Source organism: Gobio gobio (assembly GCF_949357685.1).
Source record: "Gobio gobio genome assembly, chromosome: 2".
In the NCBI taxonomy this organism is placed as follows: Eukaryota; Metazoa; Chordata; class Actinopteri; order Cypriniformes; family Gobionidae; genus Gobio; species Gobio gobio.
The window spans coordinates 28,265,355-28,281,373 of NC_137098.1; the positions used below are offsets into that span (position 1 = coordinate 28,265,355).

General features: G+C 37.8%; 1 protein-coding gene across 2 annotated transcripts in view; it reads right to left on the reverse strand.

The window, feature by feature from the left end:
* The window catches only part of lrch4 (leucine-rich repeats and calponin homology (CH) domain containing 4), a 56,746-nt gene that overhangs the window by 28,293 nt on the left and 12,434 nt on the right, over positions 1-16,019 (reverse strand). For both annotated transcript variants that reach the window (XM_079810362.1, XM_079810361.1), the window contains exons 2-5: positions 3,650-3,794; positions 2,718-2,847; positions 844-949; positions 27-273 (exon numbers count right to left, since the gene is read on the reverse strand). In XM_079810362.1, the coding sequence (XP_079666488.1) occupies positions 27-273; positions 844-949; positions 2,718-2,847; positions 3,650-3,794 (628 nt within the window). The remainder of the gene's footprint in view (positions 1-26; positions 274-843; positions 950-2,717; positions 2,848-3,649; positions 3,795-16,019) is intronic.

Genomic DNA, 16,019 nt, shown 5'->3' on the forward strand with positions numbered 1-16,019 from the left:
TCAACACGTCCTTGATGATCTCTCACCAGCTGTTAAAGGCAGTGGGCCGCAGAGCTTTCTCAAACTGGTCCTGAGTCCTTTTGCATGCCTCCATGTTCAGATATTTAAAGATGTGGAACTTTCCTTTGGAGCAGATCTGGGCAGGGGGCATCTGGAGGGGGTTGTTGTCAAGGATGATGCTTTGGAGGTGCCGCAGATGACGGTAGCACACAGGCACGTGAGATATGCGGTTGCACGACACATCCAAACGGACGAGGGGCAACTCTGACAACTCTGAGATGAAGGAAGATTCAACTAGATGAGACAATCTAATATATACAGTGGTTCCAAAATATATTTTGTCACAAATCAAGTGAACAAATATACATCAAAACTAACGTCACTCTTCAGAGGTATTTTTGTAGTAAAGCAATGTTTAGTGGTTGTATGAAGTCAGTTCTCCTCAACTTCATTGGTGTCCTTTCACAGGTGGAGTTCATCACATTTACTATGAAAATATTTCACTAATGTTTGACAACCAGAAAGTGTCAGAATACTGTAAAATAAATGTTATCCTTATTTAAAACAAATGCCACTTGGTTGATCATTTATCTAATTCAATGACATTCACATACTTTTAAGAGTGGTTTAAATGTCCAAATATTTCTGCGTATTAATCTGAAACAGAGATTGTTATAAAAGCTTTCTCCTCTGACATCCACATAACACGCTGGTTCCTTGTGTCTTGAAATTTCAAACAACATCTTGATTTCTGTAATCCTACAAGCTCCTATTGCTTTATACAATATTTCCTAATGTTAACTGAAGTTATAGAACATGCGTTTATAAGTTTGGGATACTGACCTTCTGGTAAAGTCGTAAGCTGGTTTCTTCTCAGATTTAAATCCCTTAAACATTCTAACTGGCCGAGCTCAACAGGAAGTGCCTGTAGCTCATTACAGCTCACATCCTGATGGAGAAACACAGTGAGAGGAAGACACAGAGAAAAAGAAATGAAGAAACGGAAGAAATTATAAAAAAGGGACTGAATTTTGTGTGTACATTGCACTTTAATAGTTAGTGGGGCAATAGTTTTTTTTTTAAGTAAGCAATTAATACTTCAGCAAAGATTCACTAAATAGTTCAAAAGTGAGAGTAAAGACAATTCTAAAGGTTGCAAAAGATTTCTATTTCGCAAGTTTCTATTCAGAGAATTCAAAGAATCCAGGATTTTTTTTTTCATGATTTACACAAAAATATTAAGCAGGACATGGTTTTCAACACTTATTATAATAATTAAAATGTTTCTTGAGCACCGGATCATCATATTAGAATGATTTCTAAAGTACGAGTAATGATGCTGAAAATACCGCTGTGTCATTACAGGAATAAATTACTTTTAAAATGTATTACAATAGAAAACAGTTATTTAAAAAAAAATGTTATATTGATATATTGATATGATAAATAATGATAATATTTCACAATATTACTGTTTTTTTACTGTATTTTTGATAAAATAAATGCAGTCTCTGTGAGCATAAGAGACTTCTTTCAAAAACAATCAAATAAATGACTGACCCAAAAATAAAAAAAAACCATCAGATCAAATAAATTCATATATATAGGAAACACTGCTAGTGTCCCAGTGCTGAGAACCTTCAAACCTTCACAGACTAGGGCTGGGACGATACATCTATCTCCCGATTCGATACCATCATGATACTTAGGTGCCAATAAGATGTGTATTGTGATTTTTTTAAGAATTGATTTGCGGTGTATTGGGGTTTTTGTTTGCTTTTCAACTCTAGACCAAGGGGAAAAGTTGATTGAACATGATGGTGCAGGTCTTATATCCGTAGATGTCTCTCCGTCCACCATTTTTCCCTTTCTCATGTCCACTAACAAGAGATATGGCGGCATGTAATTTTCACCAATACAACACATATCGTCCGCCTCTTCTGAAATAAAAGAGGTGCCTTTCCTTTGCCTTGTCTATTATCAAGGACTTAAATAAATCATTTTAATATGAATTAATATTGATTCTGGAATTTTTAAAAAAAGGTGAATAGATTTCCCCCCAGCTCTAGTAGAGACTTAGCCTGGATACCAGCCGAACTTAGCCCCGCCCACAACATTTGAGGTCTGGACTTGATCCGTTGTGGAGCAACTATGCTCGAACCAGAGCTGTTCGGACTAATCAAATTGTCAGGGCGGGCTTTATACGATGATGGACAGAAGATCAACAGTAACATAACCATCCACGTCACCAAAGAGTGCTTGGGTTGAATTCGTTCTAATCCTAAACTGAGAACTTGTTCGTAAATGCATTCACCTTTTCTTATTTCTCTCAAAAATTATGATCGTGTTAACACCGGCAAAGATCGTTTACACTCATCTTCTTCTTCTACTTCTTCCAGCGTGTGTGCAGTTGAGTTCTGTTGACAACTATGCATTTCTCCATTGCTCATTGCCCAATGGAGCAGTATCAGACTCATTCTGACTAGAATTGAGTATGACGTCAGGCTAGTAGAGACTGCCATTAACAACTGGATTTGTGTGATTGCTTTAGTCAAGGTTTAACTATACTAGTAAATGACACATTTTGGAAAATATCCTTACCAATATAGTGAAACATGTTAAAAACCCGCAAGTGAGAACATCTATCAAGTTCCTCACTATTTGAAAGGTTCATTAATCGACAAACATGAGCCTGTGTGTGTGTGTGTTCTACTTACCAGTTGTCGCAGGTGTGGGAGTGTGTGTATAGACGCCGGTAGGACTGATAACTTGTTGTTGCTGACGATGAGCACACGCAGGAGAGGGAGCTGACATACTGACAGCGGTAGACTGGACAGCTGGTTACGACTGCACCACACAGACAGACAGAGAGAGAGAGAGAGAAAATTAAAAGAATGCAATCTAACACCAGTACAAAACACTGACTGACAGATTCACTGTGAAAAGAAAGTCTGAAGTATTTTGCTCTGTTTCAGGTAAGCCACACACTTGAGATGGTGTAGATACACCTGACACTGAGTCTGAGGGCCTGTCCAAATACCCACACTTGCGGTCTTTGCACTTGACCACTTGTCTACTTACATGATGTATTTCCTGTATTTGGCCCAAGAGTTCAAATAGGCGTGAAGACCGCAAGTGTGTTTAGAACATTTGATTACCTGATGAGACACTTATAGCGTTGCAAAAAAAGTGTTTTCAGAGCTTAATTTTTTAAATAAACTTCTACATTTCTGTTCAGTAGCCCCTATGTAACAGAAGACACTATTTAAAAATTGTAGTGCTTTTTTAAAATGTATTATTAAGTGATAAAAAGAAATAGCAAATGTTGTGCAAATGTGTCATCTTTGCACTAATAAAACGTGCAACACTTTACCCAACTAAATGTAATATCTAATTACTTTAACTTACAGTGGAATGTTTTCCTCCTCGATTTCGGAGCATGCGAGTTCCCGAACATAATGATGATGCTCCGAAACGGTGTTCAAGAGTTTAGTGTGTGTTCAAGATACTGCGCTTTGGCATTTTTAAGACATGGGACAGTCTTGAGCACTCACTTCCTGTTGCATGCACGCGCTCTCATGTGGCCAAGACCGCAAGTGTAGGTATTTGGACAGGCCCTGTATGTGGAATGGGGTGTGTGTGTGTATACCTGAGGTTGAGGTAGGTGAGGGCTTGCAGCTGGCACAGGCTGGGCGTGAGGGATCGCACACAGTTGTGGTACAGGCTGAGCGTCTCCAGAGAGACAAACTGACACACCTCCTCTGACACTTCACAGAGCCGGTTCTTTGACAGATCTGAGAAAGAGAACCACCAATCACAGTTAGCACAGAATAAATGAATGACCAACCACAGGCACCTTTACCTCATTGACAGCCTCTAGAGACAAACACAGAATAGAGCTTACAAAGACAACACAAATGATAGGTCAACCTCAGAGGACATTATGTAATATACTGTAGAAATTTAATTCAAATCAAAAGGGGAAAAAAAAAAAATCACATTTCCCCCCTAAATTCTTATTTACCAAAATCTGTGGACATCTCACAGAATATTTTTTTTATCATTCAAAATATTTTTAAATAATTCTCAATATTATCAAAGTTAATTATTCAAAGTTTACTCAATATTATTTAAATTACTATATTACAGTAATATTATTATTTTACTTTAGTGTATATACAGCAAATATATCCATTTAATTTATATCATGTTTAATTTTGATCTTGCTGTGAAACCCAGACAAGTACTTGACAGGTTTTGTGAGGCCAAAACCTATAGGGGAAAAACTATAGTAGAGAAGGTCTTGCCTGCTGTATTTAAATATATTAAATACAGCAAATATATCCATTTAATTTATATCATGTTTAATTTTGAGCTTGCTGTGAAACCCAGACAAGTACTTGACAGGTTTTGTGAGGCCAAAACCTATAGGGGAAAAACTATAGTAGAGAAGGTCTTGCCTGCTGTATTTAAATATATTAAATACAGCAAATATATCCATTTAATTTATATCATGTTTAATTTTGAGCTTGCTGTGAAACCCAGACAAGTACTTGACAGGTTTTGTGAGGCCAAAACCTATAGGGGAAAAACTATAGTAGAGAAGGTCTTGCCGATTATGGAACTTCCTTTGTCTTTAAGTTCTGTTTGAGTCGCAATCGACTATAGATGCATCCTAAGCAACAGGCACGCATCTATTGTCTAGATATACGTAGCTTTGTTTATGCCATCCATGGTTTTTGTGAGCCAGGAACAGGAAACAAGAAACCAGTTGTGATGTTTCCCAAAGCGAACAAAGACTTTTTTTTCTTACAGGAATTCAGATTTTGCCCAAGTTTTTGACAGCAATCGAGGATGTGTTCATTTTGTCTGAATATAGCTCAGACTATTCCAATTTCTTTTCATATTTTCATTCCAGACAGAAGTTGCTCTCGCCAGATAAACGTGAAACACACACTCCCTCAGTGGCGCTGGTCGTAGGGTCAGGATGTATTTCTGGAGAGGGGAGGATTTTAATTACAGGGCTGAGGAAGCTTAGAACAGGGTGTGTGAATGTGAGTGTCCATGTCCATGTCACTAGAGAGACAAACCAGACAGAAGAAACAACCAAAACACAGATATTAAGGCTAAATGAACGTTAGAGTGTAATGGGGTTTTTTACCGTACATTAGTGTATATGCACACAGGTACAGTGAAATTTCAAGCCTTTCAGATTCAATTCTCCATAACCCTCCTCATGATCTTAAACAACCAAATTTACTTTCACACTATATGAGAACAATAGCGTGTGTGAGTGTGTGCGGTTTATCTCTTCTTCCCTGCACTGTCCAATTGTCCAATCTGCTCTCCTTCTCCAGATCTTTTGTTCAGCTGTTTTATTTGGCAAGGAAGCATTTCCCGCCTCTCCATTCCCAGTGGGAACTAAAGATTCCCAGGGGCAGCCCACATTTCCCACAATCCCCTACACTGCTTTGCACTTACACCACCCTAACATGGAAGAGAATGAGAGAAATACCAGTGTGCCCACATCATGGAGCAAGATGATATGTATGAGTCTGAATACACTAATGAAACTTTCATCAATAACACTTCCATGATCACTCTATGAGGTGATTATGGTAATAGCTCTCATTAATAATAATTAAGCATTTCATAAAACATTTAATTGGTGTATATTAAGGTAATATCACATCACTCATTAATAATAAGCCATTTAGCATAACTTGGTTGCACATGTACAAGTTCATAAGGTTTTTCAGGTTTATTGATACTATATACATATATATATATATATATATATATATATATATATATATATATATATATATATATATATATATATATATATAGCCTACATACACATACAGTATATATGATGTAAATATAATAATTTAGATTTATATAATTGTTATATTTCTTTGTGCATATACTACAAATATAACCAAGCCGTTCAGAAACTGATTCCTTAAAAAGTGCAAATGTTAATTTGTTTGCTTGAGTGATCCGACAACTTTAGGCTCCACCAATGGCAATTTCATCTAGTGGCACATACAAATCACACACTTCATCTTTAAAGAGAATTTCGATTTGAGTAGCAATGCTTTTATTTCTGTTCTGGTCATGTTTACTTTGTGTTCCTCGAAATAGTTGCCTAGACGTATCACATTCTCCACAGGGGCTCACCAACACCTCCTGCGTGAGGTCTCCAGCTGCGCCCAGCCTCAATGACATGTTCAAATCATTATTATGGCATGCAAAAAGTCCCCAGCTAATAAGCAGGACTGTATTTCAATTATGTCCTGAAGGTCTCACTCTAAATATCTTATGTGTGTGTGTGTGTGTGTGTGTGTGTGTGTATGAGTGTGTGATGAAGAGACTTCTTAAGAGAGGCAGTTGGTCTACTGACCCCCTCCTCTCTCTTGCTCTCTGAGGAATCTGAGCGTTGTTCTGCCTGCTAGCGTCTCTTTGGTGTAACTGAAGCTGCTTTTGCATCTGCTGTGTGTGAGAGAGTGTTAATCAACACACACACACACACACACCTCCTCCTTTAGCCCTAGAAGGAGATTATGCCGATTAGCCTTCAGGATAACAACAGACTCCCGTACAGTTCATTTTAGACACACATTTACAAAAACGCAACACAATCAAGCCCTAATTATACTGTAAGCTTTGTGTAAGCTCTATATTTGATAACCACATGACTACTTCTACAACAGTTGAGGCGTGTTGTTGTTTGAAGGTCTCTATGAGAGTGCCAAGCTAAGATTATTCTCTTCATACCTGCTGCCAGGAGCATAGTCATCCCTGAGATTAAATGAAACATGACGCTGTGTTTTTGTTTCAACACACTGACTAGACCTGATGTGTCAGGCACTGACTCACTTTTCTCTGAACAAAACATGTAATGCTGCATTTATATTTATTGTTAATGTCGGCCCTGTCTTAATGGAGAAGCGTGTCATTTCTGCACCACTTTCTAAACAGGTTTCCAGAACACTCCCACTCTCTTCCATTGGTCGGACAACAAATGGTCCCACCCCAAACTCACAAAAATAAATTAGTATCATATTATGCTAGCACGCTTATATTTTAAAATCGCCACGGTGTTCACACGCAACATTCACATTTACCATTGTTAGGCGAATTATCAGTCGAAAACTAGGAATTTCAACAGGTATGTAGGCAACTGTGAATTTCGAATAATTGGTACAAGATGGTTTCGCCGTGTTAAGCAAACAGAAAGCTGCTTGGTTTGAAAGTGACTTCTGACAGACTGTTCTTTTCCATACAAAAAAAAACAAAAGAAAATGGTTACTGTAAAGCTCCAAAAAGGAACCCTAATGTCCCAAATGGCACCCTAAGCCCTCATGTTGAGCCCACACTTTCGTGACGTAATGCTGCTTTGACTGTTGGGTAGAAGTCTGCTGTGGAGCTCACCTCAGTGCCTATTGAGGGCACATATCACTCCTGAAATCTAAAATGATACCCTTAAAATTAAAGAATAAAAATATGAAAAAAGAATAAGTACACAGTTAGGTTGAACATTTACAGATTTTTTACATATTTACCATATCATGTTAACATGAATAAATATAAGTAAATTGAATATTGCACTAAACGGTGGAAGTATTGTACTAAGAGAGGCTTCTGGGAAGAAGCTACTCGTTTTATCTACACTATAAAAATAATATGACGTGCACAGTGCACTATATTCCAAGGCTTCTGAAGCCATACGCTAGCTTTGTGTGAGCCAAAGACTGAAATTTAAGTTACTGTTCACTGAAAATGTGTATACTGTAGATAAAACCATTATTTCTGTTGTTATTTATAGACGGGAACGGGATCAGAAAGGACTAGGACTCCGGTCACCTGAAATGCAACTGCTTTATGTTGAGGGCTCAGATCTGCGATTAGCTCTGAATGGATAACTACTTTTCTATAGCCGCGATTCCGTTACCCTTAAAATTGCGCAAATTAAAATACGCCCAATGGAAACACGTCAATTTAACAAAAACTCCCATATACCCCCCCCCCCCCCCCCCCCCACCCCACCCCCAAAAAAACCCCGCTCACATGAGGTGGTTTTTCCCGGCAATTCGAAAAAGGAATTTTACACAAAATAATGGAAAAAAGTTTTCCGCATTTACAGGTCACCTCACTTACGTAAAAGTCGATCATTCTTTAAAGATGGCACTGTATGTTTGGGCAGAAGAAGAGACAGAATTCTTTATTAAACTCATAAAAGACAAAAGAATTACGGCTATACTGGATTCTAAACAACAAAGAAATGCCACAATTTATCAAGACTTTGAAGCAGATAGGAGGGAGAAACACCTAGAAACACCTTATACGTGGCCTTTAATTTCCTTTGTCTGGACAAAAATAGGCCGGACATTCTACTTTACAGAAAGTAATACAGTTTGGAACAACATGAAGGTGAGTAAATAATCAAAATTTTCCTTTTTGAGTGAATTTTGGAGGATAACATAAAAAAAGGCACATTTCACCTTCAAAAGTTTGCACCAGAGCCACTAGAGAAACAACATTTCATTCCTTCTCTTCCTCTGAAGCAGGAACAACAATAAACTGTGCCATGACTTGACTTGAGATGGGGGCAGAGAAAAAAAATTTGAGAAAGAAAGGGAGGGGGAGACCGATAGGAGGGCAAATCTTGAAAGGGAGTGAGTGAATGAGTAACAGCAGCATGACAATAGCAGTGAAAGCATGAATACCGGCCTGAGCCCAGGGGGTGACGGAACAAAAACAGACGGGCCAGAATGACTCGACACATTCAACAGAGCACCACTGGAAGCAAAACATAAGCTACTTGAGCACATCAGTGAATTTACTGTCAGAAAAAGAGCTGATTATTTGACCTCCCAAGCACTTTAGAGAGCTAAGTGCACTGACTTAATCGATCAAAACACCAGTGTGTGCCACATCCTTTTCATTATTCCTTGCTGCGCTCTAAAACTGAGGTTTATTTTCAGACCTCAGTCTCCAAAGGCTCTCATATCAGTGATAGAATCATATACCGTTCAAACACCATAATCCAACAGGACAGGCCTGATTCATTCAAGCTTTTAGAAAAGGTCAAGGTCCAACATTCTTCATTTCAAAAAAGCATAAAGGGCAATAAGGAGTTTCTTCAGAAAGCCTGTTTAGAGCATTAGCAAGTTTCTGTTGTTTTTCTCTGAGAGACTCATTTTAAAAGACTTGTAGTGTTCTAAGGAAAATAGAAGTGGTGTGAGTGGTTTTGATTCCACTTCCATTTGAATGGTTCGATAAACAAGTCTTTTAGCACTTTTGAGGAGTCAGCAAATAATGAATCCTAACTATATGAAATCATAGCCTACCATGTTTTCTTTAATTATATGTTTGTAGTACATATAATAATACTAATAACAATGGTTCTTGGTTTCATTTAAGTTTTATTTGTTTCTATTATTTGAGGTAACCAGTCGGTCTCTCTTATCATATTCAATTAAATGAGATTGCTTGGTTATGTTTGGTGTATTGTTTTGTTGGGTGATGTCTGGTGTTTTGTTTGGTGTTTTGTTTTGTTTGGTGATGTTTGGTGTTTTGTTGGGTGATGTCTGGTGTTTTGTTTGGTGTTTTGTTTTGTTTGGTGATGTTTGGTGTTTTGTTTTGTTTGGTGATGTCTGGTGTTTTGTTTGGTGATGTTTGGTTTTATGTTGTTTGGTGATGTTTGGTGTTTTTTTTGTTTGGTTATATTTGGTGTTTTGTTTGTTTGGTGATGTCTGGTGTTTGGTGATATTTGGTGTTTTGTTTGGTGATGTTTGGTGTTTTGTTTGGTGATGTTTGGTGTTTTGTTTGGTGATGTTTGGTGATGTCTGGTGTTTTGTTTGGTTATGTTTGGCATTGTGTTTTGTTTGGTTTGTGTTTGGTGTTTTGTTGGGTTATGTTTGGTGATGTTTGGTGTTTTTTTTGTTTGGTTATATTTGGTGTTTTGTTTGTTTGGTGATGTCTGGTGTTTGGTGATATTTGGTGTTTTGTTTGGTGATGTTTGGTGTTTTGTTTGGTGATGTTTGGTGTTTTGTTTGGTGATGTTTGGTGATGTCTGGTGTTTTGTTTGGTTATGTTTGGCATTGTGTTTTGTTTGGTTTGTGTTTGGTGTTTTGTTGGGTTATGTTTGGTGATGTTTGGTGTTTTGTTTGGTGATGTTTGGTGTTTTGTTTGGTGATGTTTAGTGTTTTGTTGGGTGATGTCTGGTGTTTTGTTTGGTGTTTTGTTTTGTTTGGTGATGTTTGGTGTTTTGTTTTGTTTGGTGATGTCTGGTGTTTTGTTTGGTGATGTTTGGTTTTATGTTGTTTGGTGATGTTTGGTGTTTTTTTTGTTTGGTTATATTTGGTGTTTTGTTTGTTTGGTGATGTCTGGTGTTTGGTGATATTTGGTGTTTTGTTTGGTGATGTTTGGTGTTTTGTTTGGTGATGTTTGGTGTTTTGTTTGGTGATGTTTGGTGATGTCTGGTGTTTTGTTTGGTTATGTTTGGCATTGTGTTTTGTTTGGTTTGTGTTTGGTGTTTTGTTGGGTTATGTTTGGTGATGTTTGGTGTTTTGTTTGGTGATGTTTGGTGTTTTGTTTGGTGATGTTTAGTGTTTTGTTGGGTGATGTCTGGTGTTTTGTTTGGTGTTTTGTTTTGTTTGGTGATGTTTGGTGTTTTGTTTTGTTTGGTGATGTCTGGTGTTTTGTTTGGTGATGTTTGGTTTTATGTTGTTTGGTGATGTTTGGTGTTTTTTTTTGTTTGGTTATATTTGGTGTTTTGTTTGTTTGGTGATGTCTGGTGTTTGGTGATATTTGGTGTTTTGTTTGGTGATGTTTGGTGTTTTGTTTGGTGATGTTTGGTGTTTTGTTTGGTGATGTTTGGTGATGTCTGGTGTTTTGTTTGGTTATGTTTGGCATTGTGTTTTGTTTGGTTTGTGTTTGGTGTTTTGTTGGGTTATGTTTGGTGATGTTTGGTGTTTTGTTTGGTGATGTTTGGTGTTTTGTTTGGTGATGTTTAGTGTTTTGTTGGGTGATGTCTGGTGTTTTGTTTGGTGTTTTGTTTTGTTTGGTGATGTTTGGTGTTTTGTTTTGTTTGGTGATGTCTGGTGTTTTGTTTGGTGATGTTTGGTTTTATGTAGTTTGGTGATGTTTGGTGTTTTTTTTGTTTGGTTATATTTGGTGTTTTGTTTGGTGATGTTTGGTGTTTTGTTTGGTGATGTTTGGTGTTTTGTTTGGTGATGTTTGGTGATGTCTGGTGTTTTGTTTGGTTATGTTTGGCATTGTGTTTTGTTTGGTTTGTGTTTGGTGTTTTGTTGGGTTATGTTGGGTTATGTTTGGTATTTTGTTTTGTTACGTTTGGTGTTTTGTTTGGCATTTCATTATGATTCTTGTTTCATTTAGTTTGGTTAGGTTTGGTTAGGGGTTTTGTTTTGTTTTGTTTCTTTTCATTTTTTGAACTGATTCTGAAACAGGTTGATTCCCCTAGTATTGTTCCAAGTCTACTGTATATGGTTTACTTTCTTCTGTGGAACATGAAGATTTTTTTATTCAAAGTTTTTTTAAATAAACCTCAGTTTTAGAGTGCAGCAAGGAATAATGAAAAGGATGTGGCACACACTGGTGTTTTGATCGATTAGGTCAGTGCACTCAGCTCTCTAAAAATGTGTTTGTGTTCACACAGGTTCACACAGGTTTGGAATGACATGAGGGTGAGTAAATGATGACAGTCCGTAACAAACATAACAGCACACTTCTGCTCAACAAGCCACTGGATTTCAGCTGTCATTCATGTCACAAAATAAGAGGAACACATTATTTGTTATACGAGTTGTACAAGTTTAATTCTTGTTATGGATTTATTTAAAACCTGAATATGAGCAAAAGTATTAGTGATACTTTAGAAAACTCATGGTTAGGGAGTGTCCCATCTCTTCTGTGTGAAGTAATGCCAATTACAACAGTAAAACCCCCACTGACATTATCACTTCACTTATGGAGCCTATGGGACGTTGTCTTCAAATGCTCTGAATGAACAGAGAGTTCTGTGAGCATCCTGTTTAATCGACGGTCAACGGCCCAGCACTTTGACTACAGTGTTATCTTTGTCTTTAAACATCGATGGAGGCCACAAAGGGTCAAGCCGATGGATTTAACAGTCCAAACATTTAGGGGGCCCCCCCAAGTTATCCAACACAATTCTATCAGTGCGGTTAGAGCCTTTTAAGTTCAAATACAAATATACCTCAATCACCTTCAAACCTAATGATTTTTCTCCTCTCTCTATAAACATAGTTTTATGAAAATTCTCCTAATTAAACATGCACATGTTTACTTGCTATTTAACAGACACATTATAAACTGACAAGCAGTAAAATGACCACAGGACAGTTAATCTGTAGCCACACAGGGTTAAGTGTCTTACTTTAGAGCTCAATAAGTAAAATCAATGGTGATCAGGTTCTCTGCGATAGAAACAACCAAGGCTTGAGTTACCAGCCTAGAAGATCCCATTTAAATTCATTTATGTCTAGTGACATATGTACTTCATACAACAACACAGAGGACATTAAGCGAGCAGCAGCATTGATCATGCTTCTGAATTATTACTTTTTAAAAGTTAATTAAAAATATTAATATATTACTATAAATAATACTAAAACAACATTGCTACAGCTTGAGATTATGAGATGTGATGTGTGTAGAAAACGGTAAATATCCCAAATCGCTAATATTTGTGCATCCTTTCTGGTAATTTCTTTGTCAAATTATGCAAAAAGTGTGAAAATATTTTGACGTATTTTTTGGGATACTATTAGTTTTGGTAGTGTTGTACTTTATTAAGCAACACTTCATGAAGTAAACTCAAATGGAGTATTTACCTTTAGGACATGCCAGCTTGACACTATTTAGGGTAAAGCAGCTAGTGTGTGTGTGTGTGTGTGTGTGTGTGTGTGTGTGTGTGTGTGTGTGTGTGTGTGTGTGTGTGTGTGTGTGTGTGTGTGTGTGTGTGTGTGTGCGTGCGTGCGTGCGTGTGCGTTGTGCGCGTGTGTGTGTGCATACCAGCATCTATGCAAACTTTCCAAGCTGGCAGGCACAACTGTGGCGGAAAAATAACTTTGTATCAACAGCAAACTCTCTCAAAGGATCTGTTGCTATACACCATAAACACAACTAATATACAACACACAGGTTTAATGGGCAGGTTTGTGAAGGTGGAAGCATGTCTCATAGTGTAATCAGATTATGTTGTGTTGTTCTGAGCCCTTGATGTCATTGCTGTGGAGGTGGTTCAGCGGTGACTCAAGACGCTTGAAGTCTCAGCTCTATACGCCAGGAGCTCGTATCTGTTACACAAGACTGAAGAAGTGACTGTGCGGTGAAATCCACCTCACACAACAAAGAGGAGGCTAGCGGAAGTGTTCCGTTACTATAACAACCAAATCATCATGCGTCAAAACAAATGCAATGCAGTCAATTAGCAATCAAATCAGACTGGCATAGGCTATATTTGTTTATTAAACGATTACTTAATGTAATAATGCTGAAAAGTGGATGCTCAATTGAGTAGTAGAATGCAAGTTTAGAACGCCTATTTGTGCTGTTCTTGTGAGAACTTGTTCTCGGCAAGAATTACATTGCTATAGCTCAAATTTTACATCAGATTTAAACAAACCCATAATCCTAAATGTGCAGTCACACATTAGCAAAATCACTTTCATTAAGATTTGCAAGCAAAAGAGGTCTATTGTCTATAGTCAATAGTGTAGTGATGTATGATATATGCACAGCTCACACAAAAGTCACTTTCAAACCAATCACCTTTCTGTTTATCAACACGCTGAATCCACATGACCAACTTGAACCCATTGAGAAATTTGCATGCAAAATTTCTGATCATGCGGATTTCTATTGACATGACTGGGTTTTGTTGGTGTAAAAAAGCACAACAGTGTTAAATGTGACAGCACCGAGTAAAACTGATCAAACCATGGACCATCATGATTGACATATCGGTAAAAAAAAGACTTCCACCGAAAACCCAAATCCAGAGTATCTATCAAGATATCAAATTTTCTAAACTTGTCAAAATCATTTTGTCATTAAAATTGACAATCAACTAATTGATTAATCCTAATTATACTACGGGGCTGTTGAATGCTTGAATGTTTGGTCGACAAACATTCTAATGTGTGCAATTATTTTCAGGGAATCACACGGCTAAAGTAGTTCAAGGCGGGTCTTGACCGAATTACAGTTCCATATCACTTTGCCGAATGATTTCAGTTCAGTCAGGTCCACTTAAGTCAAAAACACCATAGACAGACTTTTAGTCAACTTTTTATTGGCATATTTTGCAAAAATGTACATTTGGCCATATGGCTCTGTTCTAAATTCCCCATCCTTTTCATGAGCTCCATGAAAAGCCAAGACAGGGAACAGCAGCAGATTCTGGGGACAACCTCCCATTTTTTAAACTGGGAGGGCAGCGAAATCCCCCATTTAGAACCGAGTATGCATCAATGTCAACAGAATGACATTGATTAAGTTAAACAGTTTAAGGAGGAGCTGGGGAGGAGGTGGGTAGCAAAGCAACGTGCAGCAGAAGCAGCCAAGCAGGCAGATTGAACTGAAGCTACGCTTAAGTAAGGCGCCCTGTTTGAGAGTTGCCAATTGAGTGCATAGGAATCGGATCAGCTGATATGGGCAGGGTTGGAATTTCCAATCAGCTGATAGCGGAGCTTGACTATGTGGGCCTGCCTGAACTAACTCAGACTGCTTGATTTATTTCAAAGGTCCTTACAGTCGACAGCAGATAAATAACCACAACCCACAACAACACTAACCAAGCAAATAAATATAGTAAACAATAGGGACAAAACCAACTAATTATTACCATGTTTTTTCTTTTTTTGTCAAAATTCCTAATTATGTACGGAAAGCACATACTCTCTTTTCTCCCACTCTCTCTGCCACTCAAACGCACACACACACACACTGTACAGACACACACACACACACACTCGCACAGAAACGTGTTGTCAGCGCTGCTCTGACGATTTTATCAGTAAAATAGTTTAAGAACTTAAAAGCTACATGACACTTCTTACTAGCGAGGAAATAACGGCACTGTTCTTGGAGCAGATAAAATTACAGTAGTTGTGAGACACGCATATCAGGTAATTCACATACGCTTAATCTCTTTCTCTCTCTCTAATAACTGCATTAATAACTGCATTACTCTGCTATCAATGGCTGAGGCCTCCATTGCTAGCTTTAAAATTACGTTTTAGCAACAGAGACTTGGGATTAGATGCGTAAGAAATTAGTTCTACACACAAAAGCGTTTTAAGGACAAAAAACCTGACAGATGTCTTGAAATACATCATCTGAACAATGTTTTGAGGTGTGGTAACCGTGGTATAAGCAAATTAAATTGCCTCGTGGCCGCATTACCACCTCGGTTGTGCATTATTTTTCTAATAATTCAACGGCCCATCGTCAATTATTCCTTACGTGTTAATACCACAACATGCAACATGTGAAGTACTCAAAAACCACGTATGTAGGCTACTTTTTTACTTTGAATTTGTACACCATTCATTTGAAAATTGTACAAAAGAATGCATATTTGTGCTGTCAATACATCAAAAACATCTCTCCTAGCAACCATCCAAAACACTGTAGCAACCACAAAACAGGACAGTAAAATCCGAACACCTCAGCAACCACAAGGCAACTCCCTGGCAAACAAACACCCTCGCATTGTGGAGATCAGCATGGACAAGTACAACGCACTCTTTACTGCAATGCAGCTTTGGCCAAACTCACTTAAAACAATCAATCAACCAACACTAACTGTCATTGTGATAATCCTCAATGTTCTCTCTCTAAATAATCTACACCAGAGGTCTGGTGTGGTCTCGCTTGCACACACAGTAATCACTCTTGGAGCCGCTCTAAAGCCTAATGGGAGATAGTGATTCTGCCATCTGGACACGCTTTACGTTACATAA